The sequence below is a fragment of the Mytilus galloprovincialis genome, chromosome 8 (assembly GCF_965363235.1).
Source record: "Mytilus galloprovincialis chromosome 8, xbMytGall1.hap1.1, whole genome shotgun sequence".
Taxonomy (NCBI): Eukaryota; Metazoa; Mollusca; class Bivalvia; order Mytilida; family Mytilidae; genus Mytilus; species Mytilus galloprovincialis.
In genome coordinates, this window is record NC_134845.1 from 42,932,064 (window position 1) to 42,958,602 (window position 26,539).

General features: G+C 31.3%; 1 protein-coding gene across 2 annotated transcripts; it reads right to left on the minus strand.

The window, feature by feature from the left end:
• Positions 1-2,084: 2,084 nt before the first annotated feature.
• Positions 2,085-26,309, minus strand: LOC143041998 (inverted formin-2-like). 2 transcript variants are annotated; one of them, XM_076214196.1, is made up of 16 exons: positions 25,926-26,309; positions 25,328-25,443; positions 23,868-24,027; positions 23,238-23,311; positions 20,005-20,106; positions 19,438-19,520; positions 18,230-18,693; positions 17,561-17,679; positions 15,897-16,067; positions 14,941-15,198; positions 14,121-14,299; positions 11,617-11,737; positions 9,763-9,927; positions 9,117-9,225; positions 7,981-8,241; positions 2,085-5,979 (listed from the first exon to the last, which is right to left on the minus strand). In XM_076214196.1, the coding sequence occupies exons 1-16, from the start codon at positions 26,293-26,295 to the stop codon at positions 4,853-4,855; spliced, it is 3,879 nt and encodes a 1,292-aa protein (XP_076070311.1). In that variant the 5' UTR covers positions 26,296-26,309; the 3' UTR covers positions 2,085-4,852. The 2 variants fall into 2 exon arrangements, with proteins under 2 accessions (XP_076070311.1, XP_076070310.1); XM_076214195.1 differs by having other exon boundaries at positions 2,085-5,982.
• Between the last annotated feature and the right edge of the window lie 230 nt (positions 26,310-26,539).

The following is a 26,539-nucleotide window of genomic DNA, read 5'->3' on the forward strand; positions in this document are numbered from 1 at the left end:
TTATTAACTTCAAAAATGTTTAAACAAGATAAAGGATTGCTTTTACAATACAACTACTAGATTGTCTTATCATAAAATGTAAAAAATACACATGCACTATTATATCATTATAGGAAAATAACATTCTTTTTTATTGGATTTCAAAGCAGGAAAAAACAAGGCTCACTGTCAGAGTACAACAACATTTTATATATACCTACAATGTATCAGGTTTCTTAATTCTGCAATTTAAAATTTATGCTTAAAAGAATTTTTTTTTTTTAACTGTTTAACCTCCCACACCATTGAATTTGTATTGTAATGAAATCCACATTGTTTTAAATGCGGACTGAGAAGAGGACCCCAAAGTATTAAACGCTGTAACAAAGTGTTTTGAATGTCACAGAAGCTAGATACCATGAAATCCCATATATTTACTTTACATACATTGTTTTGGTTTATCTTTACAACTATAATGTTATGGTAAAATGGTTGATAGCAGGATAAATGCAACTATCCTGCCTTCTGTCACAATGAAAAGTGGGTAGGTGAGATTAAAAAATGATTTATGTCTTTTCAACAAAATTTTCAAAAATCATGTTTTCGTCGAGTTCAACAAGAGTTTACATTTACACATCTGATAATTATGTGCAATGGAATCTCTGAAATTTCAAATGAAATGATTTTTTTTTGTTACCATTGTAGACAAATTAACCACAAATGTGACTCATCAGTCAGTGGCAAAAGGATTTTATTTTAAATACATAAAAACACCATTCCTTCATTGTATTTGGAGCAATGCAATAAAAAGTATTAGTGTCTTTGGTCAAAAATAGGATCAGTAGGGAGGTAGGTAACAGATACATATTTTTGCAAGTCTAGCTTGCATCTATTGCATATTTCAAAACAAACATTGTAAAAACATGAACACAGCTGGAAGTATCTCAACTCAAATATTGTAAATTCAGAAATTATTGCAGTGTTTTATTATTGCAAAATAATTTAGACACAGTTATATTTGCGATCATCTAAAATCATATTTTGAAATTTGTATATGAATTAAACCGGATTTTTCTCAAAATTACAAAAATTAAAATAGCATTTGTCTAAAATGACAAAATCTCAATAATAAATGCATGCAATAATTTCTGGATGTACAGTAATGTGGATCCAATTATTTTCATGGATACCCATTTTTTAAAGATAGAAGAAAAATTATATCTTTTTAGTGATTTGTTATTTCATGGTTTTGCATTTTTTTTTAGACTGGATAAAGGTCTATTAAAAACTGGTCATCTCTCTAATAATTAAAATTTTATTTTACCTTCACTTAAAATTGGTTACAAATGAAACAAAAATGAATCCACAGTATGCTAATTAGAGTTTACTTATAAATACAGGCTATAATTTTCAAAATCTCTTTTTTTTAACGTTCTTGATGATAACAAATAATCACCTCATGTTAGAACATCTGATAAACAGGAATAAACCTATAACTATATAATACTGTATAACACTTAATTGTTATGTCTAATTACTGAATAATAATACATCACACTCTTTATAGAATTCACAAATTAATTCACAATTCATTTTTGTTTGCAATATACAACTGCAATATTACTACATCTTATAAAGTTTTATTTTTACAAAACAACTTATGATAATAATATGATAGATTTCTGAAAGACCTTCATTAGTCTTGTCATGTCAAAGCTCTGTTTATTTAATATTACTTAAAAAAATGACTATAGACAATATATGGCAATTAATTTGATCTGGGAACACTACCAACAAATATGATCTACATTTGTAATGAAAATCTTTTAATTGAAGATGAAAAACATGTTTTAATGAATTGTCCTGTGTATGAAGATTTGCGTTATTATTTGTTTTATCAAGCATCTCTATTTAATGTTAATTTTATGCAATTGTCTGATGACGATAAATTTATATTTTTATTCACATATAAATATGTACTTTTATACTGCCAAAATCTGCAATGACATTTTATTGAAAAGAAAATGTATTTTATATAGCTAATTTTAGTGTAAATATTGTATATACATTTTAGATAGTCTCTCGTAACTCTTTTTAGAGTGGCTCTTGTATGTTTTATGATGTTGTTTTATCAACTGTTTGTATGTTTTATATAATGAAGAGGTGAGACTTAAATAAAATATTGTCTTGTCTTGTCTTGTCTCTGTAGTAGAAATCCCATTTAAATCTATTAATAAACTTCATTAGGTTTGTTCCTCACTTTAACTGGTGTAGAAACCTTGAGCCAATCTAATAATAACTTCAAGCAATGATTAAGATTTGTATATCACTAAGACCAGACCAAATTTGAAATTTTAAAATGCATTTTAGTACAAATGGAAAGCAACATTCACTGACAAATGACTGAGGAAAATTATAACAATAAAGATAGCAATACACACATTTTCTATCAATAAATGAATGAAGTTAATGCCCTTGAAGTCATAGTCATGGCAGGGGTCAAGGCGGGAGAGGTCCACTAGAAGCTAAATTATTAGAGTAAAATAAATATTTATAAAATGATTTGTAGGCACATGCATGCTCAGTTTTGCTGACTGACCAACTGTATTTTTTTCCTTCAACAAGTTTAAACACACACATATTTTTTGGTATGGCTTAGCTTTAATTTTGGTATTCATATTGTCAATGAAAGGGTAGATTATAACTGTACCAAGGGTATAATATTTGCTAAACAATCCAATGGACAATGAAAGTAATAAATATTGGAAATAACTCAGTCTATTTAACCTGATGAGATTAAATATGCATTTAAAAAAACATAACCAAATTTCTATCACAGCCTACAAAAAATCTATTGCACACAAATCACAACCCTAAGCAAAATCTATGATCAATAAGTCCACAATTATACAGAAATCACAACCCTATGCAAAAAATATTATCATAAAATCCATTAATATAAAATAAGTGTATATTGAAATATAAACTGTTACAAATATTGTATAGAGACATTTATATTTACAAAACATGAAATCCTCACAATAAACTGTTAAGTATATTAAACTCAATGTAATTCAATATAAAAAACTCTATATAATTTTTTAAATATACTCAAAAAAAAAAAAAAAGGCACAAAGGTTATACTAAAAAGTAATATACCAAGAAAATTTTAAATATGAACAACACATTTTTTGGTGTTTTGCCCATTCTGTGTAATCAAGATGTTTATCTTTATAACTAAATAACAACATGTTTTACACGTATCAAATTTTGTATAACAATTCTTTTAGATGCAATGTCAATACAACAGTTTCATCTAATAAATATTCACTCGATTGTACGTACAATTTTGCTTCAATGTTTCAGGTATAACATTTGGTTGTAACTGTTACAAAAATTTATTATACACAATTATAACATTTGTTGCAATGAATTACATTGATTTCCCAGTTAAATGAAACAACCAATAATTTCACATTGAAAAAACGTGGTTATTTCACTCTCTGACTTCATACAACAAAAGGCGTTGTCAAGACGTCGATAACGGCGGATCAAAACAAATTGTGAATGCGTAGAAAAAAGATATAGTTCCTTACATGTTTTAACATTAATTTCTTTAAAAAAGCCATTTGCCAATGTAATAAAAAGAATAACTAATTAAAGAATTCAAATATCGAAAAATATTCAACTCGTCACCGAACAACACTGATAATTAACTCATGCGCTACTTGCATTCGTGAATTTATGTGTTGTTCGGTCACTTGTTGAATATTTTTCTCTATTTGAATTCTTCGATTAGTTATTCTATAAATAATACTACCTAAGGTCAACTTTTGATTCTGCTCAATAGACCTAATTGCACTAATTAAATGTTTAAACAGGAAAATCACAGCCTATTAACACAACCGCAAAGTTTCACAACCTAAATAAAATTGTCTTTGACATTATATGACTAATCTATCCTTTACAAGGACTTACCATAACCTTACTCTTTCCCTAAAGCAAAGCACAGACCCAAACAGAAATAAATGCCATATACAGCCAGGCCAGTAGCCAGGAATTTCCAAAGGGGGGTTATTTGGACTCACGAACTCAAATTTAACAGTCACAATTCGAACAGAATGTTGACTTTAACAGTGCTTATTTGTTTTCAAAGGGGGGGGGGGGGGTCATCCTACCCCCGAACCCCCTCTGGCTACAGGTATGACAGCAGCAGAGATTCATTTAAACATAGCATGATATATAGATCTAGGCATTACAGAAGGCTCTTCACCAGGTGCATGTACATAGAAAATTAAGCTTTGTTATATATGAAATAAGCATCAAATTTGCATAAATCTAACACTATCAAACTCCATTCAAATGGGTTTTTTTCATGACCCACTCCCTTCCTTTATTAATTTTATGTTTAATCAAAACAATTAGTCATAAAGTAAAATGTAGCAACAAAATCTTTACATGAATGATAGAATCCACAATATTAGTCAAAAGGACAAATATTTAAAAGTGAACATTAATTTAAAGCAGACTCGTTGGACAAATTTTCAAAAGTGAACATTAATTTCAAGCAAACTCATTGGATAAATTTAAATATTCACAGAGGTTTTACATCTATGACATGTATGAATCACAAGTGTGCTTTAAGTAACATATAATCATGAGTAATTTTAACATGTGCCCTATGAAACAAAGCAAAATTGATGTTAACAACTGTAACAGATGATTACTTTAGACATATTACAGACAATAAACTATGTACAAATTTAAAGCACCAATTTAGCCAATACTTATTACAACCATTTACAGCAATATCTAGTGAGTAAATGTAATATAAAGCACTTGTTTCAAATTTGGAATATGAAAAATCATCTCTTTACACTTCAGTATGCCTGACATCCTCTTTGCTTAGTTTTCTTAGCATCCTCAAATCTTCTTTGCTCAACTTTCCTGTCTGCCAAACCTCTTCCCTGCTTGAATTAAGATGCTGGCGTAAATCCTCTTTACTTAGTTTAGCTGTCAGTCGTAAGTCTTCCCTACTATGTTTGGCAGCCAATCGTAGATCTTCCTTACTAAGTTTTTCTATGCGTAAATTTTCCTTGCTTTGTTTTGCCAATTTTCCTTTCTCCCCTTTCAGCTTCTTGAATTCTCTATTACTTTTCCGTTCCTGACTCCTATACAGCTGCATTCGATCAGACTGTAAAATATTTTCTTTGTTTTCTTTAGTGAGACTCTTTCTGCGCATAAATCGCCCAAACATCTGAGATTTTGTTTTTTCGTCCTTTGCTGGGTCAGTGTTTTTTGGTTTCAGGACAGCTCTGGATATCTTATTGAAAAAATTTGTGACAGACAATCTCTTCTCTGGTCGTTTAGGTTTATCTGACCACGTCTCTCGTACATTTTCCGTGAAAGGGAGTTTAACGATTGGTCCTTCCTGTAAGGATAAGTGTTTCTCATCCTGTCTCTGGGTTTCTACATAATGCTTGACATCATCTCTGTCAACAAACTTTCCATGATTTTCCAAATTAAGAGTAGACAGAGCACACATACTTTCTGGTTCAGCAAGGGGCGCAATCTGTTCCTCCATGATGTATTCATGGTTTTTCATCTCCTCATATTTCATCCATTTCTCTGTGACAAGGATTGAATCTGTGAGATCGCTACGACTACGATTATGAGATTGTTTATGTTTACTTGTCTGACGTTTTAACTGTTCAAGTCTAATTTTACTTATGACTTCATTAGCTTCAGTAATTTCTTTATCGGACACGTTCAGTTTTGATGTATTACTCTCATTCAACATGGCCACCGCAGCACTCTTGAATGGTGGTGCCCCATCAGATATATTTGCCACTTCCAGATGGCATGGTCGTTGGGCATGTGCCATTTCTTGCTTTAACTGTTGCAATTTATTTGCCATATCTCTGTCTGTCTTAGTATGTGGTTCATTTATCAACACAGCCTCTTCTTTCTCCAGTCTTGGTTCATCTAGAAGAATCTCAGCTGCTGGAAAAAAATATGATACACTGTAGATGGTATTAATTGTGGACTAGTTAAGATTCATGGCTATTAGTATAAAAAAAAATGTTGATTGAGGAAAAATGGCATTTTAGTAGTTATTTGATTTCTTGGTTTTGAAAAAGTTGTATAAAAGTCTAATGAGAACCTATGAATAATAAGGAATACATAGTAAACACTATCATTTTCTATGTTCAGCGGACAAATGGGGTCAAAACTCTAATTTGGCATTAAATTAGAAAGATCATATCCTAGGAAACATGTGAACTAACTTTCAAGTTGATTGTACATCAACTTCATTAAAAACTACCTTAACCAAAAACTTGAACCTGGAGTGGGACAGACAGATGGACAAGCAAATAAACGGACGGACACACAGACCAGAAACATAATGCTCCTCTTACTATTGTAGGTGGGGCATAAAAAGAAACAAACTTGAGATTAGTAAAAGCATAGGAGATGCCTTTATTGGCATTTACTATAAATAAGGAGTTCCGTGCTTGAAAACAGCATTAATTGTATGAAGTAAATGAAAAATTTCTAATTGTTCAATATTTCTTCCAAAAATCAGTAAGTTATATTTTGTTATGCTTCAAATAAATTAGAGTGCATTTATGGTACTTTGTAGACTCCTGTTTGTCTTTTGTTTATTTTTTTCTGGCCATGTTTTCTTAGATTTATGATGTTTGAATACCCATTTGATATCTGCTGCCCATTTCTATATTTAATGAACTAATTTTCATATAATTAAAGGACTTTTATGTTTTTAGAATGTTGGAAGTTACGCAACTCTTCATTTTTACCTCTTCATGGCCCCTGAACACATGTTTACTTTTCGTTACATGACTTTCAAGGGCCATTGAACATAATACGGGAAGTGCTTTCTTTTGATTTCAGGAGAGATTTTGATGTCTGGATAATGTAACTACATACATGTATGTCATTGAAATGAAACTGTATCCAATCTTAACAAATTTAAAAAAGATTACATAAAGGAGTAGGGGCAATAAGGCCCTTATTTGGCCCAAAAATTACTGCAAATTTAAAAGTTATCATACATATTTTAAAATTACTGAAAAGTATCTCAAGTAGAAGGTATTCAGAAAAACAAAATAATTTTGAACATTAAAGAAGTTACCATGGCAACAAATCATGCCTTAATTTGCATATTTTGTAAAATTTTGTGATTTTCCTTGTTTTTCATCAAATTTTTAAGTATATTTTCGATTGGAAAAGTATGTGCGCACCCAAGAAACAACTTTATGTTTGGTGAGATTTTGTCAATAGTAATGATAAAGCTTCAGTTAAATTATTTTGTTGTTTCTTGGCTGCGCACGATGTTTCCACAACAGAAATAAAGATAGAAAACTGCATAAATTCTGAATTTTCATTGTTTTTGTGAAAACAGTATATATTATGACGTAATTGTGACGTCATCACATAAGAATCTTAATGTTTTTCATTTATATTTCTTGCCCCTATGCATTTCTAAAGATTATGTCCCAATTTGAAAAAGTTATCAAACATTTTATTTTCTTGGGCCAAAACCAGGCCTTAATGCCCCTACTCCTTTCACCACAGAATGATCTATGCAGTGTCAGTTAGCAAATTTATTTGAAATGTCTCTGTATTGACAGTAAATAGACGCTCAATTTCATTTGTATGCGGCTGCACTAAATGAGGTCTATAATTAAAAACAATGATTTCCTCATGGAAGGACTAAAGATTAAATAAAATTATTCAAACCTTATTCCACAAAACATTTAAGTTACATTTTGGTAGTGTTTTAGAGGGAACTGTTTATTTTGTTCAATAGTAAATTCTTGAGTCAATGCAACATTTTCAATTCACAATTCACTAAGAATTGAAGTTTAAAGATTGTTCATTGAAGCATAATCCTATACAAAGAAATTTCTGCAAAGTTTTGTATAAAATAACATGATGAATACTCTACCTATTTTGAAAATGAAATATGAACGAGCATACCTGAACTGGATCTTGGTCTGATGCCTACTAACTCTGTAGGTGATAAGATGTCCTCCTCTGAGTTGTAGGTACCAACATGCTGTCTCAATACATATGGACTTTCTACAAAACTGATGTTACTAAACTCAAAGGGGTCCAGCTCTATTGTATCAGGGGTATGGACTTCTGATTTAATAACAGGTCGGAAGTTTCCACGGTGTAAATCATCTAATATTTTTTCTAAAACTTTATTTCTATCTTCTAATATGGATGAACTTGCTCCTGAAAAAAAAAGGATATTCAACGCATTTAATGTAACCTCATTTGTACTGCTATCATTTATTGTTTTTGTGGAAAATCAAACTAATGAGATTAGTTTTGTTTATATGTAAACGGCATGTATGTATGGGACCCCTACAGCATAGCAGACTCAAACAAGCTAGAACGTATACAAAGACAAGCAGCATGCTTTATAACAGGTGATTACAGAACTGGAGAAGATGGCTGCATAACAAACATGCTTACAAAATTAGAGCTACAGGAATTACTACTGAGACCCACAAGCCAAAAACTTATATTTTTGTACAAGGTGGTTGAGGGGCTGGTTCCTGCTATTCATCCAGACGACTTCCTCAAATCAGCAAGACTAAGACAAACCATCAAAGCTAAAAAGTTTGACAACTATCAAGCCACTAACATAGTTGAAAAACAAGTGAGGAACAATACCAGGTGTTTTGACATTCCTACAAGTAAAACACCACAACATTGATTCAAATTCATTTTTTGTGTCCACAATAGTAAATTGGAACCACCTAGAAGACACTATTGTTTGCACAACAAGTGTTGAGAGCTTTAAATCTGCTCTCACGAAACGTCAGTAAATCGACGGCGCCTTCACTCCCGTTGTATAAAAGCCAGAATTGGTAACTACGACGTACCCATACAGATACAAAAACGGCAAGACTGAATTTGGTACTACATTATAGTGGAGCTTTAGTATCATGGTATCTTCTGTCTAAAATCAGTCCAGCAGTTTGACCTTTTTTTTTAAATGGCCATATGCTGAAGATTTTTAGAAAACACTTTAAATGTTATAACAGTGGCTCATTTGCTAGGTAAGAAATAAGTGAGCTAACTTTGTGGGTCTTTTGACTTACCTGCATCTTTTCCAAATTCTAATGCCATTAATCTGTTTTTGAAGGTACATTTAAGTTGTTCATTCTTCTTCCTTGCTAAGTGTGACTGTTTCTGAAAACTTGCATTGTCCTAAAAGAACAAATGGATCAAGAATGATTTATAATGGAAAAAGGGGACTAAGTGTACTAATCAATGACATAATTATAAGCAATGACAGACTTAACAGACAGAAAATAAAACATAAAACAGTATGCCTTCCATCTGTTTAAATATCCCTTCTCACCTTAAAAGAAATGATCTCATGAATAATTATATATAAAAACATCTGTATCCACCTCAAGTACAGGGGAACTTTCTATAGACTATATACTTGTGATTTATGACTTTTTCTGTACCTTGTTAAATCAGTTTGACATGACAATAACGACAAAAGAAAGCTATATCTTATATACCCATCCATAGCATGCACAAAAAACACAATACATAACGAAACTATAATAATTTCCTTGAACTGCACTCTATTATGATCTTTTTCAATCAACTTATATTTAATCATTAACCATATAATTTGCCATATTAAAATTTTGCAAGTAATAATTCTATAATTCTATAATTCTATAAATATCAATGAGTCCATTGTCCTTGATAATCTTAGTGAGTACCTACCATTTGACATTTTCTGATTTGTTTACAGAATTTCTGTAAGACTTTGAAGGTGTTTTCAAGGTCAAAGTTTGTGAAATCTTCACAGAAATAAGCAGCCACTTTTTCTGATAGGCTCCTTAACTGCAGTGTTGTGGCTTGTATGATGATCAGTTCTGCTCTCACAGTCTGGAAGGAGAAATGAAACATGAAATGGTAGTTGGCTTAAAGATTGTTGTCATGAAATATACAATGTATTACCAGGAAAAGATGTGGGTTAATATCCAAAGAAAGCAACTTCCATCTACTTCATATGAACTTTAGTTGATAGATGTCTCATTGGCAACCATACCACATCTCCTTTTTTTTTTTAAATATCAACACCCTATTGAAATGTTTTCTTCAGAGATCATCTCTTGATCATAATATACTGTTATCACAGAGACATGTCTCGCCCTTTTGTAATTTTGATTATGCAAATGTTGAAATTAAAATAGCAATACTTTAACATGTTTCAAAAGCTATACAAATATTCAAAGTCAATGTACCATGACTGAGGTACATGGTTAAACAATCTCCATACAACTGCATACCAAATACCATTGACTTAATATGAGTCGTTCTCATTACATGGCCCTAAACATAAACATTAACTTGTAAACTATGTAAAAGTTTCAAAGCCAATGAACCATGAAGAGGGGGTGGTGGCTATATAATCTCCATGGAAACGATACTTGTCAATAAATTTGCATATCAAATATCATTAACTTAACATTAGCAGTTCATCTTAAACTGATCTTATCACAAACTAATACATGTAAACTAAGCAAAGTTTCGAAGTCAATAGACCATGAATGAGGGGGCAGGGTCAATTATTCTCCATGGTAATGAGATTTGCTAATGCTTATACAACTGAATACCAATTAACATTTGCCTACCCTAAATGGTTCACTTGAACTGACCTTATCACAAACTAATACATGTAAAATAAACAAAAGTTTAAAAGTCAATAGACCATGACTGAAGGGGCAGGGCTAAATAATCACAAAGGAAATGAGATGTGCCAAAGCTAATAGAACCACATACTAAATATGATTGGCCAGGTTCACCATGAACTAGGCCTAATCACAAACTAATACATTGTTGACGACGCTGCCGCCAACCACATGGGAAACAGTATACCTATGTCTTGCTTTTTGACTCCTTCAAGGTGAAACAAAAAAGTTTAATAAAATTCTATGGCGATTTGACAAAGTAATTGATGTGTAACAAACTTTAATCCCAGACTATATCTATTTAATAACAGTTAAAAACTAATTCCATTTATCAATAAAATATGGATTGATAAAAAAAAAATTTTGCTCTTGATACTGTATTTTGGTCCTGTTCAATATTCTGTTCAAATGTTATAATATTCCATGAATTTTTGAAATAGTTATTGATGACTGAAAAACTTTAACCTCAGACTGAATCTGAATGTTTAATGTAAAACAAAACCAAAGTATATATAATAGTGAAACACTGGGGGGGGGGGGTTGCCCTGGATACTGCATTTGGTCATAAGCAATCTACTGTCCAAAATTCTAAAATCCATGATTTAAAAAAAAAAAAAAAAATATTTTAAAAATAGTTTTAGCAGACTGAAAAATAAGATACATCAATATGCAAACTATGTTTTGGGAACTGTATTCAGCCAATAGTTCCAATACCTTTCTGAAATACCTAGTTGATTTCGAGAAAACTTTAACTAAATAAGACTTGCTCTACAAATAACAATTTGTGAATCAAGTTGATTTCCTTGCAAATTTCAGACACAAATCACATAAAAGTATAACTAAATAGCCAAATGCCCAGCTTTTTAGAACACTCAAATATTACCTCTATAAATGTGTTGAATTTGTCCTTCAGTTTATGATCAGCTAATTGAAGATGTTGTATAAATCTACACATCTGTTTACTGAAACTATTTATATCTCTCCTCAGATCATTTAATGATGTGCTGAAAAGGAAATAAAATGTTTTATAGTGAAAAACTATAAGACGTAAAATTAATTATTTAGTTCAATATATTCAAAAGCATAACACATTATAATAATAACATGTGAAACTGCGAGCTACTGCTCACTGATGATACCCCCGCCGCCGCAAGTGGTAATATTAAGTGTAAAAATATGCAAGTGTTTGGTAAACAGGAAGATGTCGAGTGATGAATCTGAAAACGCATCACACAGTAAAGCGGATTTATATCAGGCCTGAAACCAAATTTTAGAAATGCTTTTGGTATAGTTCCTGAGAAAAATGTGACGAAAATTTTCAACTTGGCTATCAAGTGTGAAATGATACAAGTGTTTGGTAAACAGGAAGTTGTCGAGTGATCTGAAAACGCATCACACGGTATAGCTGACATATATAAACTCTGAAACCAAATTTCAGAAATCCTGGTAGTGTAGTTCCTGAGAAAAATGTGACCAAAAATATTCATGGGATGGACTGACAGACTGACGGACCGACAGACAGAGGTAAAACAGTATACCCCCCTTTTTTTAAGAGGGGGTTATTGAAGACTTATATCAAGTCTGAAACCAAATTTTAGAAATCATTCTAGTATAGTTCCTAAGAAATATTTGCGAAAACTTTCAACTTGGCTATTATGTGTAAAATGATACAAGTGTTCAGTAAACAGGAAGTTGTTGAGTGATGAATCTGAAAATGCATCACACAGTATAGCTGACATAAATAAACTCTGAAACCAAATTTCAGAAATCCTGGTAGTATAGTTCCTGAGAAAAATGTGACGAAAAATATTCATGGGATGGACGGACGGACGGACAGAGGCAAAACAGTATACCCCCCTTTTTTTAAAAGCAGGGGTGTAATATTAATCAAAAGCACTTGCTGTCAGATGAAAATGAAAATTAAATCATTTTTGATTTATAAAATTATATTGCTAAAATTTAAGTCTCAGGCAGTAATACCTTTAAAAGTTGTATATTGCCATTCTATTGTTCTACACTGTTTATGTTTGATATTTATAGATTATCGTTGGTTATCTCAAGTTCAGCAAGATTGATTTTTTCGCTTGAGTATGTCTCAAGTGGGAAAAGTTGAAATGACCAAAGATAATCTGTTTATTGCTATTTTACCTTATGACAAAATTGTCAATTTCATTGACAACAGCATGTGTGCCCTTAGTTTCTAGAGATAATTTTTCATATCAGGCCTCGACAATAACGCTTGTCCGATTGTCTGGTACCAGAGGGAAAAAAGGTCGGACAAGTAAAAACTGTATCAAGCTTGCCCGTCGGGACAAGTACAATTTTTTTTGCAGAAAATGAATTTAATCCAACTTTGAAGAACAAAGTAATTATAAAAAAAACAAGAAAACAAATATTAATTTGACATGTTTCTGCATTCTGTTTATTCAAATGCAAACCTTTTTATACAACTACTTTTTAAAAGGTAAAAGGTAAACTATTCTGGAAACCAGTCTTTCTGATCCGAATAAATGATGTGCTTTGTAGATAAGGTAACTTTACAGGACAGTTCATCACCAGGACAGGTTTAGCTCCAAGTTTAAAAGACAGTTTGGCACCGTATGACACATATTTAGTAGACATGATTGATATACAGTTTGGCAAGGCAGGAGACATTTCGGGACACAGACAAATCAGTACCTAATTTTGCTACCTTATTCTGTTCCTTATAATAAATACCATACAGGTATTTTTTTCACAAAATTTTTTTTTTATTTACCATAAACATGATAAAATTCACAAAATCATATTTGATCATAAGTAGAAAAAAAAAAACAATACTTGCAATATGGTGACCTATAGTTGTTAATTTTTGTGTCATTTGGTCTCTTGCAGAGAGTTGTCTCATTGGCTTTCAGACCTTATCCTCTTCTTTTTATTGATTGCATTTGAATAAACATTTTTTCAACTTTAAATAAAAACACAGGATACAAATCCAATCAGTGTATCAGATGGTGTCTCATGTGCAGAGTCTGATGAGACTAGCATTGATGAGAACTAGAACCTTAGTCCTGTGACACGACTAGATTCAGTTGTACTTGACTCATATTTTTGAAAAGTATTTCAAAAGAAATACAATAAATTCTGTTCTATTGTTTAAATTCGTTTTGTTCCTTTAATCAACTGAAGATGTAAAAAGGTTATTTATAATTAAAAAAATTTTGGACAAGTAACCATTTCATTCGGACAAGTAAGTTTTGATATGTACTTGTCCTACTGGACAAGTTGAAAAAAAAGTTATTGTAGAGGCCTGCATATCACTCTACTGTGCTGAGAAAGGAAATTATTAGTCAGTAAGATCAAAGGAATATTTTTCTAGCGATAAATCAGTATATCATATTATCATACCTAGCAACCTTATCCAACGACTGGAAGTCTTGGAGGAACTTTAATAATGTGTTGTCAAGATCCTGTGCCATCTTGATCATGTAGTGGAGAAATGAATGATTAGCTGTCAATGATTTCACCTCTACCATTCTATCAAGGCTAGATAACTTAAATCCTGCTGCCTCTCCTTGTACATAGTCCTACAATATAGTTTAAAACTGTAAAAAAACTAACAAAAAAGATACTATAAGTCAATTGAAGTATGTGAATTCCATTATCCCATTTTTTTTCCATGGCGTTGTCAGTTTATTTTCCATCTATGAGTTTGAGTGTCCCCTTGGTATCTTTCGACCCACTTTCATCTACTGGATTTTATAATGTTCTTTGATGCACATCCTCAGGTTGTGTTCTATATCTATGTAAAGTTTATGAATGTAAACATAATACTCATCTTGGATATATGACTACTGATCCACACAATCAAATTTAAACAACACTTTTTATGAATTTGTCTCCAAATGATCTTAGATCTGCTCCAAATAACTTTCTGACGTCAAGCAACAATCACTTATTAATTATGACTACAAATGATTAAAATTGTGATGTAAAAGTTTACAGGAGCTTGTGTGATGGCATGTTATGTAGGACAAATTTGCATACAAGTGTAAATAAGTCTATATGGTTGACGCACAAAGCACTGCAGATGATTCCAGTTTAAGTTACAAGCTATTCTGAATTATCTGGTTTACAGTCCTTTTGTTATTTCAAGCAAATGCAGTCTGGGTTACAATTTTCAATTTAAAGAATTTAACCAACATGTACAATTGCAATAAAATCTTACATGATTCAGAAAGTTCCCAGCATTCAACAGGAAGTGGAAGAATTCCTTGAGATGTGTATTTTCCAGTAGAAGTTTACTGACATCCACCATCATATTAAGTGATCCCTTCAGTCTGTTCATACTTTTGTTGTATTCTGCCATCATTAAATGACCTTCAATCAGAATCTCAAAGTCAGGGATATCGGCTAACATGAGTATGAACTGTTCAGCCATTCCTAACTCCAGACGACGTCCTTCGTAACTCAATAACATACCTATCTGTAAAAAGTAATGAAATGTGTGATCAACAGAGAAACAAGTATTTACATCATTGTTAATCTTCTTAAGTTCTAGTTTATAAACAGGTATCTAGAGAAATCTCGTCCTGAATATGCATGAAATATTTGCTTCTGGACGTTAAGCAACCAACAATCAATCAATCAATCTAGAAAATTCTGGAGCAAAAACAGAAAAAGGACGAATTTGTTTTTCCCAAGTGCGAAATAATAAATTAAAATCCCTGAATTTTATTTTCTATGGCTTTGAAGATGTTTCTTAAATAAATACTTAATTACCTAATAGTAAACAGTTGTAACCATACATAGTACATTTAATTTCAACTTTTTTTTTGTACATAGACATCTGACAATTTCTTGTCAAGCAAAAAACTTAATAACGAATAATACATTATGGAGTACAAGTTGAATATGAAATACAGCAATACACTGAAGTGTTTCTAAATGCTACCATAAAAATTTTTCATGTTCAAATTAAAAAGATATTCCTTTGATTCTAGGTATTTAAGTTGTGTCTGATGTAGTTTCACATTTTGATGATTCCTGTTATCCTTATAATTTATAATCATCTTGTTTGCATTAATGCCTTAGATATAAATCCTAATGTTGTGTTTTCACAATTTTACAATAAATCCCTATTCATATATGCATGTTCTTTAAAGCAACAAATAGTTGTTGTACCTCCTCTCTCTCAGGTAATACTTTAACCAGGTACTGTAGTGTTGGTAATGATATATCACAGCTATCTTCATTCTCTAGTTCTAACCCTTGTATCAGCTCCTCTGGTCCTATCTCCATACGACTCAGGAACAAATTAATATTTCTTCTACTTTTTGAGTTCAATAGAACTATCTGAAAAAAATGTTCATATACAGTTTTATCATATGTTTAGTAGTAAATACAATAGTTTTGCATATTTGATAAATAGCCTGCTGTTTAATCCATATCGCGCAACTTTGATGCTCACCCTTTATCACACCCCTACTTTTTTTTTATACTTAAAGTCAGTTTTTATTTATGTAAGCTTAAGAAAAATTTTCCTCAAAATTGGTCCAATAGAACGGTAATTCGGGCGTGACGCAATTTCTTGAATGACATCATTGTTTGGTATGTGACGTCACAATCGTCAAGTTTTCATATTTTTTGGTACACTAAATGCAACTATAAAAAATACAAAACACACAAAAAAATACAATAATAAACAAATTTTTTTTGAAACAACAGCACGCAAATTGTAAGGTAACCCAGGTGCTTCGGATAAGTAATTGAGCAATTCTTTTAAGGCTTTGAACCAGGACAAAAGTAGAACTGAAGGTAACCCAGTGCTATGGATCAGAAAACAGTTCATATAATATAATACTCTCCTGTTGAAATATATGATAAACTGTATAAAACATGACAAAATCCGTATCACATTCGACCAATATCATCCCTCAGGCCTAAAGGCCCTTGGGCTGATATTAGTGTCTCGGGATGATACAACATATGATACGGATTTTGCCATGTCTTATTCTCTATGTATTGCATTATTAATTTATTTTCATCAACTTCAATCTTTCAAAGTCTCAACATGTACATAAAATTGGTCTCAGGTCTGGGTTTCAATAAACATCTGATGACTAATATGAGCATAATTGTACTGAATTGTTCATGACTTACAATCAATCTTAGTCATAAGATTGTTTGCTAAAATGAAACTTTGATCTTTCTAGAATTGCCTGAATTTTTTTTATATGCTGTGAAATAAAGCAAGAAATGTATATATTAATGAAGAATATGCCAAACACATTCTGATATTGTTGATTAGATTTTATTGCTCTCAATTTTCTATAAATAGAAATTGTAATGCAGTTTTTTGTGTGTTTTTTTAAACCGTAATTTTATTGTATTCTATAGTTTATGCATGTCTTGACAATTAATGTACTTACCTTATCAAAAATCCATTTATACTATTTAATGTGGTACCTAACACTACAGGGAGATAACTCTGTAAAATCAGCAGAACATTTTAATGACGTTGTGTTCACAAGGGAATATTAAGCTTTTCAATGATCAAAATAAGTGTTTGTCAAACTGCTATATAACCAGTGTAATTTTTCTGATAAAACGGTTGGTTCAAAAAATTTAATATTTTAATATTTTTGTTAAAGGGTCAAAGTAAATACTTTGACAAAATTTTATAAAAATTAAACGAGCCAAATTAATTTTAGTAAAAGTGTTGGGTACCACCTTAATGTACTTGCCTTATTAAAAATCCATTTATACTATTTAATAATAAAGTTTTTGGTAAATGAACATAAGAGCAGACAATAACAATACCCATATGCTTTAAACATTTTTCTTACTTCACTTTGTTCCTGTACTATATTCTCTGATGATTGAAACAATCTCTCTAATTGACTGTAATCTGGTAATATTCTTCTAGAAACAGCTGATGATAACCAGATACACTCTCCAAATCTATCTAAAAAAAAAATTAAAAATACATACATATCTATATGCTCTATGTGCAACTAAAAGATACAACACTTTTTTCGTGGCAATTGGGGATTTGGCATTTCTGTAATTCCATATATATATAGTGTGAGTAAATTATTACTGAAAAATATTGTTATTGTTATTATTTCAACATTTTTCTTATGTATAGCAACAACGGACAAAGGGAGACAGATTTATATAAGTTCTTCTGGTTTCCAAATCCCAGTATTTCTATTGTATAATTGTATTTTGTGCACTTTTGAAAAAATAAAATACTGTTAAAACTTACGGCCAGTGTTAAGGAGAATTTCCACCCGTTATTTGTTACCTTATCCACTTCTAGAAATAAACCATGATTATCACATTTATTTTTATACAGATGAGTCCTTGATGAAAAGTTTGGATATTTAATTTTGCCAAAGTCTGCATACAAGCCTATAGAAAATTTGTCATTCATTGAATATTTAAATTTCACAGTTCACAAGTACGCAAAAAAAAAAAAATAAAAAAAAAATAAAAATTTATTTGGTGCCTACCTACAGATTCATCAGGAAGTTTAACCCACTGACAACTTTTCATCTTTTTCTTAGGTTTTGGTACATTTCTCTTCTGTATTCTGTACCTCCTTTGGAGAGCTGACTTATTTGTGGGCGTGTCTGCACTGATGTCCTTGACATCAAGAAACAGATTGTCATATTGTGATTGGTCCATATATTCCATCATTTCTGCTACTTTTGTTAATTCATTAGAGATAGTATCCTTGTTATGTGTTAGTTCTACCCCAGTATCATTATCTGTTAGACATATAGATTTAGATTTCTGTGTAGATAAGGCTGTCCGAGCTTGGAAGTTTTTAATGTATTGTATACTTTTGTGTAGAGATTCAGGCAGTGTATCTAGAACAGTGTCTGGTGCATCACATGTATTAGTACTGACATGGACATCACAGGAGTGGACAGTCTGATGGACAAGGTTATCAATAGTCTTCCATATTTTGGACCTTTAAAATAAATAATAGTATAAAGAAGTACAAATGTTTTGGGCGACAAACACATGGGAATAAATAAAACAGAACAGCATAAAAAGTACAATTTTTTATAACACAATTTCACTATTTTTCAACTTATCATAAACATTTCAGTAACAAAACAAAAGCAAGTTTTTATTCTTAGGTAAATTAATTTTTACTTCTTCAAAAATTACAAGAAAATTCTGTTTCCAATAAGGGATGTTCCCAACATCAGTCAAGTCAATTCTGTAAGTATTAAGCTGACTGCATTTCAGAAGTGGAACATTTACAGATACTAAACTACAATGTATATATGCCAAATTATATAATTGTGATAAGACCTTTGTAGCCAACTTTGCAATGGTTTGCTTTTTGCAACTTTCTCCATTTGTTGATGTTTTCATATACGTTTGGCATACTCACATTATTTTTCAACTCATCGAATAAATTTTACTAAATTGATTGCAAAAATTAATTGATCTGGAGTTAACTCACAATAAAATTGAGAATGGAAATGGGGAATGTGCCAAAGAGACAACAACCCGACCATAGAGCAGACAACAGCAGAAGGTCACGAACATCAATAAAAAGATTAGACAATAACAAGATAATGAGTCATGTGAGTGGACCCATCAACATGATCAAAGAGGTTCAAATTATAGAATTAATAAACTTCTTCATAAACAACACCATATGGACTTCCAGATTTTTTTTTATATTCTAAAATATACGTACGCATTCTTGCTGTAAACTGTTTCTATTGACAACAGATCTTGTAAAATGTTCACAAATGATACCATTTTAGATGTTCCAAATATCTGTAAATAAAAGTTGTCTCATATCAACATGATCAATATATCATGATATATATAAAATTAAAAGGACTTCCATTACTAGTGTAACAGTTGAACAATAAAAAATTATACAAAAAACTGTTGCAGAACATGTCATGTAAAACTTTCAAAGATTCAGGTATTGCTTTTTTCCTTGAAAAAAAAATCCATCACTAACAACAAACTAAAACCAATAACTAATTAAAATGGACAATAGGATTTTTAAAATCTAAAATACTTTGTCTATTATTTCATGCTCAGCTAGTGTGTACAACATTGACTTTATCTATGTTAGCTTCCTGAATATTTTACTTTATGTACACTTCACAGCATTGATCAGATCTTCAAAAGTTTTAAAGTCTATTTAAGTTCTTTCCCTGTCATTACATTTTCATTATACAGTCATTGACAATATCAAGCTGATCTTTATGAATTAATAACTTTTAGCCTATATCATTTTCAGACATACCTTACTCTGTATATCATCAATCAGATCTTCGGGACTGTTGAAGTCTATATTAGTTTCCTGATTGAGAATTTCTTCATCTTCATGTTTCTTATCATGGAATACCTGCAATATATATATTAAAATGCTAATAGGGAGATGGTTGAACAACAAAAATATTACAAGAGAATATTCCAATATTCCACCAACTGTTATACAAATTTTTATCAAATATTCAATTAAGGGGTATAAATCATTTTTTTTTCTAATATAGGATTTCGCTATATTTTTTTATAAATGAACTTTATCCTATATTTAATAGAAAAATGGAATAAATCAAAGTGCTGGATACCACCTCTGGAAAGTTTGCAACTGTATATGTGTATTATTTCAAATAGGTTATACACGTGTATTATTTCAAATATGTATTAAACCACAGTTTTGATTTTTCAAACTAAACCAATGTCTCGCCAGCAATTTCCAAAAATCACTTTTTATGCCCCATTTAAAATGTCAGTTTGACAAAAAAAATGCACTTTTCTATTAAAGCCAGTATTTACCTTTACTTGTCCTTGGCGCGAGACATAAGCCATATAATTATCAAGTATTTTATATTCTATCACCTGTGTTTTGTTAAAAAATTTGTTAAACCATTATCACTTGTCAATGGCAGATCTGCAAAGCAGTGTTTGTGATACTTATTTTCAAATGAAGTGAAATTCATCTGAATTGTCGGTGAACATTCATTCCTTTTTTATTCAAGCTGTTATCTTTTCAAAAGAGTAGCAACTCAAAATATCCAAGAATCAGAATTCGAACACTAGTACTGCATTATCTTGGAGCAGAACATTGCGATAGTCTGTCTCACTGAAAGTTGAGGCCGATGCCTATGGAAAGAAGCTATAGCAAGCTATAGCAAACTTTCCAAAAAAATGGGTCAACGTTCATTTAAGCTCACAATCTGCCTCCGGAAGAAGCATACATTTTTGTTAATGTCCTTTTTTTCTGTTGAACTAATAGAAGAAATACAGGTAATATTGAAATAAAAAAATAACCTAATTACAGAAATCGCTTAAATTTTACAAATATTTAGTTTATGTACAGCTTATTTAAAAACAATAATAAAAAAACATAGGTCACCGATGAATTAAAAAAGATATTTAAAATTTAATGCCAAAAAATTGCATTTTTGCACCAAAGGTAGATAATTTGGAGCTTTTTCAATGATATAAACATTTTAAAAGTCATCTGGGGTCAAACCGAATCCATTTTTTTGGTTGATTTTTGTACCATTGCATAAAGTAATAACTAATAGTGTAATAAATAAAATTTGTAATGAAAACATAAAGGTTTAATTTTTTGCTGAAATTTTTGTACCCGCGAACCACCTTAATAGAAAATTTATTATATATAAGTAAAATGTAAATTTGGACCGCAGCATGATTGTTATATTGTGTAGGTGATCATAAATATAAATTATGTTTTAAACTCGAGTTTCATGCAATCAAATGTATCCTTTATCAGAAAGTACAAACAAAAGGAAAAATATTCTAGTACTATTGCTTATCATGCTTATACAGAAAAAATAAATGAAGAATGTGTCAATAGAACACTTAAGCTACCGTTTGTAAATATATATAGCAATTAAAAAAAAAAAATTTAATAACAAAGGCACATAACTCAAGACCAGTGAAAATGACTCCACTTAAATTTAATCTCAAACTGTCTTTGGTGGTAATTAAGATTGTGTAGTTTCATGACATTAAGTTGAGCAAACGAAAGTTATAGAACCAATAATAATTTGGGTATACGAATGGATGGATGGGTAATAAGAATCAAAAGTAAAAATTATTAAGAAATCAAGTCTCTTAACCATTTCGCCAATGTATCCGGGTTTACCAGGATTCACACTTCAAACAGCTGACAATGAGTCCCGGTTTACCAGGATCAGAATACCTCTTTTATATTTCCCACTAAAAAACATTGCAAACACAAGTTATCTTTCTTTGTTTAATAACCTTCTGACAAAATAATTATCATGATTATCAAAACATAAACACAAGAGTGCACACGCTGAAATGTCTCGCCTTCTATACTAATCATTGATATTATGTTGATAGTCCTAAGTATAAAGTTAAGCTTTATAACAACTGTCACATAAACTTAACATTAACCAAGATAACTAAACAAAGACCAATGAACCTTGAAAATGAGGTCAAGGTCAGATGAACCATGCCAGGCAGACATGTACAGCTAACAATGCTTCTATACAACATATATAGTTGACCTATTATTATAGTTTAAGAAAAATAGACCAAAACACAAAAACTTAACACAGGGCAATGAACCGTGAAAATGAGGTCACGGTCACATGACATCTGCCCGCTAGACATGTACACCTTACAATCATTCCATACAACAAATATAGTAGACCTATTGCATATAGTATGAGAAAAACAGACCAAAACACACAAATTTAACTATAACCACTGAACCATGAAAATGAGGTCAAGGTCAGATGACACCTGCCAGTTGGACATGTACACCTTACAGTCCTTCCATACACCGAATATACTAGCCCTATTGCTTATAGTATCTGAGATATGGACTTGACCACCAAAACTTAACCTTGTTCACTGATCCATGAAATGAGGTCGAGGTCAAGTGAAAACTGTCTGACAAACATGAGGACCTTGCAAGGTACGCACATATGAAATATAGTTATCCTATTACTTATAATAAGAGAGATTTCAACATTACAAAAAATTTGAACTTTTTTTTCAAGTGGTCACTGAACCATGAAAATGAGGTCAAGGACATTGGACATGTGACTGACAGAAACTTCGTAACATGAGGCATCTATATACAAAGTTTGAAGCATCCAGGTCTTCCACCTTCTAAAATATAAAGTTTTTAAGAAGTTAGCTAACACCGCCGCTGCCGCCGCCGGATCACTATCCCTATGTCGAGCTTTCTGCAACAAAAGTTGCAGGCTCGACAAAAACTGTGTCCAAGGTGTAAATAATACAATAAAGATATATATAACTACAGACAAGTTTTTATTGACATCTTATGTGAAGATCTCCAACTTGTGCCACAATAGCCAGGAAAGCCATCGCCTCAGAGTAGCTTCGTGCAGGGCCACTATAGGTGAAAAGGTTTAGTAAGAGAACGGAAACAAATGTTGGGATGTAACATTTAATCAATATGTTTGTTTTTTTTTGTTAACTGAGCTGTCAACATGACTGCTCTCTTACCTCAAGCTGTAAATGTAGATCATCATCTGCCTCTTCCTTCCTCAGGAAAGTCAGAATGTCCAATAGATGTAAACCTAAACAAATAAAATGTGTACAGAACATTAAAATTTTTGTTGAAATTGCCTCCTTCACCTTTGGTGTATTAAAAGAATCACAGGCCCAGCAGGCTGGTAAATTGCTCTCGTGCCTGTAAGAATATATACAGACCAACAGAACCTTACAAAAAAAAAAATTAAAAAATTGAGCTTAAAAAGTTCCTCGCTACGACTAATTAATATAAAGAATGCATATGCATAATCAGTATAACAATTGATATTTCAGAGAAGGTGTTCATAAGTCAATGCTAAAATATAAAAGATAATCATTTTATGTGAATATATATTTCTTTATTTTTTTCAAATCTGTTTTTTTTTTTGGTTACCTTTTTGACATTATATGAACAATAAACTTTTTTCTCACATTTCTTGGACCATAAAGAGGGTGCGCACTATATACCCCAAAAGACAGTAGTTGAAGCATTTTTAGACATTTCCTTGGTCTGACAAAATCTATTTGTTTACAGTTTAGTGAAAAATTCATGTAATGTGTACTTGTGAGTAATTCAATTTTTTCATTGCAATAAAAATGTACCTATGAATTCATTTCTTATTCTATTTCTTTCTACAGTGTCTGGTGTTGTGTTTATTATACAGTTAATCAGGGTCATCAGAGCGGTTTTATGCTGCACTGTCTCAGCTGTCTTCAAATCATTGATTATGACACTGAATCTGTTTGTCTGATCTGTTTCTTTCTGTAAATGGCAAATAATAAAGAAAATAAATAACAATATAAAAATAAAAATAAAGAAGACATGAATACTCCCTTCTCAAAGATTGCAATTTCCAAAGCTAAAATGTGCATAACTCTAAAATGGTAAATGACTCTCTGCCTAAATTCAAACTTTCAATGAGGAAAACAAGTTAATAGTGTGGAAACAAATAAGGATTGACAGAGGGGCAAAGAGACATACAAAGTTAATACTTAATGCCCCCATACAATGTAGCCTACTGGGAGCTTATTAAAAGGACACCAGGCACTATTGCTATCAAAGTTTTTATTTATTATATATTTCTAAATGTTCATATCATAATGAATATATATATATATGTGTGTAATGAACATGAAATGATATTTTTTTGTCATGTCATGGCATTTTATTAATTTATCATATCAAGTCAGTGTTATGGGTTTTGCTTTTTATTGAAGGTTGTGTGTACTAACCTATAGTTGCTTACATCTACATGTATGTACTTTGGTTTTTGGTGAATACTGGCAATCATACCACAAACATCTTCATGTATGTGTATTATGTAAATAAAAGAGGGATGAAAGATACCAAAGGGACAGTCAAACTCATAAATCGAAAACAAACTGACAACGCCATGGCTAAAAATGAAAAAGACAAACAAACAACAGCACACATGACACAACATAGAAAACTAAAGAATAAACAACACGAACCCCATCAAAAAACTAGGTGTGATCTCAGGTGCTCTGGAAGGATAAGTTTACGTCACCACAGCTTCATAATAAACTTCTTAGTAAAAAATCAATCTGATATGGGATTTACAATTAGACATATAGACTTATACATTATATCCCTTTCTTCTAGGGGTCTGAGCATCAAACTTTTTTTGTTGAAATACAGCTATTTCAAACTCAATGCATGCCTGTTATCCTGGTTATCATGGTTATAATATAAAAATCAAAGCATTTTTTTCTTCAACTTTGGAAAATTAAATATTCCCAAGTCTTAATTTTCCATTACTCTTTTTATGATTAAATTTTACCCAGTTTTTTCACAAACATTTTACTGTTTTAAACAGTAAAATGTTTGTGAAACTTTATAACAACATTATATTTCAAAATCTATATTCAATAGTCATGATAGTTCATTGTAGTTATCGTGAAACTTTATAACAACATTATATTTCAAAATCTATATTCAATAGTGCATTGTAGTTATCATCAGTTTATTAGAAATGCAAAAGCACAAAGGTAACAGACACAATTAAGGTCGGAAACACACATTTTTCCCCAATAATTCTAACCTTAAAATAATTGAGTGCATTTAGAACACTCTGGTATCCCAGATTATTGTACACACATATAGCTGATAACATCTCTATCACATGTTTTCTTGGTAAAGTGTTCCCAATGTTCAGGGCTGCAATACAAATAAATAAAATTTATATGACTGTAATACAATGTTATATGTGATTTAGTATTGAACAAATGGCAAAATCTCTTACATGTATAAATACAGAAAAGACAAGTTTTCCTCAATAACTGATTCTTGCATGTTCAATTTTTTTCATGAAACTTAGTATGTGCACAACAATGTTTGCAATTTCTTGTCTTAAACAGTGGTATAGTATACTGCACCACTGTTCAAGAACAAGAAACTGCAAACATTGTTGTGCTAAGCATACCCAATTGAATTAAAAAGTACCAAAAATTAAGAAGGAAGTATCAGACAGAAATTAAATGGATGTCAATAACAAAACTTGTCATCATTTTAGTGATGTTTTATAATAGTTTGAATTAGCAAATAGAATTAATGTACAATGTAATCATACAGCAAAGAGCCTGAGGTGTGTGCCACATTCAATTTTAATTACATCATGTTTATGGCCCAGATCTATTTACCTAAAGATAATTTTGGTGTGTACATATCATGCCTAACCATGAAGTCAAGTCCTGTGTTTGTATTTAATATAGCCCTGACACAAGCAAGACAATCTAGCTGATGAATGGCATCAGAGAAACTGGTGAATCCTTTAGCTGTCATCTGAATCAGTGAGTCCAGCAAACTCTCTAATCCATCGAGTTCTAGGAATTCATGTAGCCAGGCATCACTACAAGTCTCTAGACATGTCCTCAAGGCATAGAACATCTGAACTGACGGTGAACTGTGGGAGAGTGAGATACATTTCTCTGGTGACGCCTTCTTCATCTGCACTTCTAATTCTGTCAGTGAGGCATCTTTCATGTCTGTTGCATGTACTTGAACTGCCATGCTGTTTATATTCCTCCTCTGTAAAATCAAATAAGATATATAGTATAATTTTCTTGTCTGCTGTCAAAAATACAATTTACTTTATGACCATGGAATTAAAGAATTATCATATGTTTTCGGAGCTGTATAATTGGTTCTTTGTCTTTTTTTCTTTCACCATGTTCACCCATGGCACTGTACAATAGCAGGACTCACACTACTTCAGAATTAAAGGGAGAAGTGACTTCTCTTTTTGAAACTGATA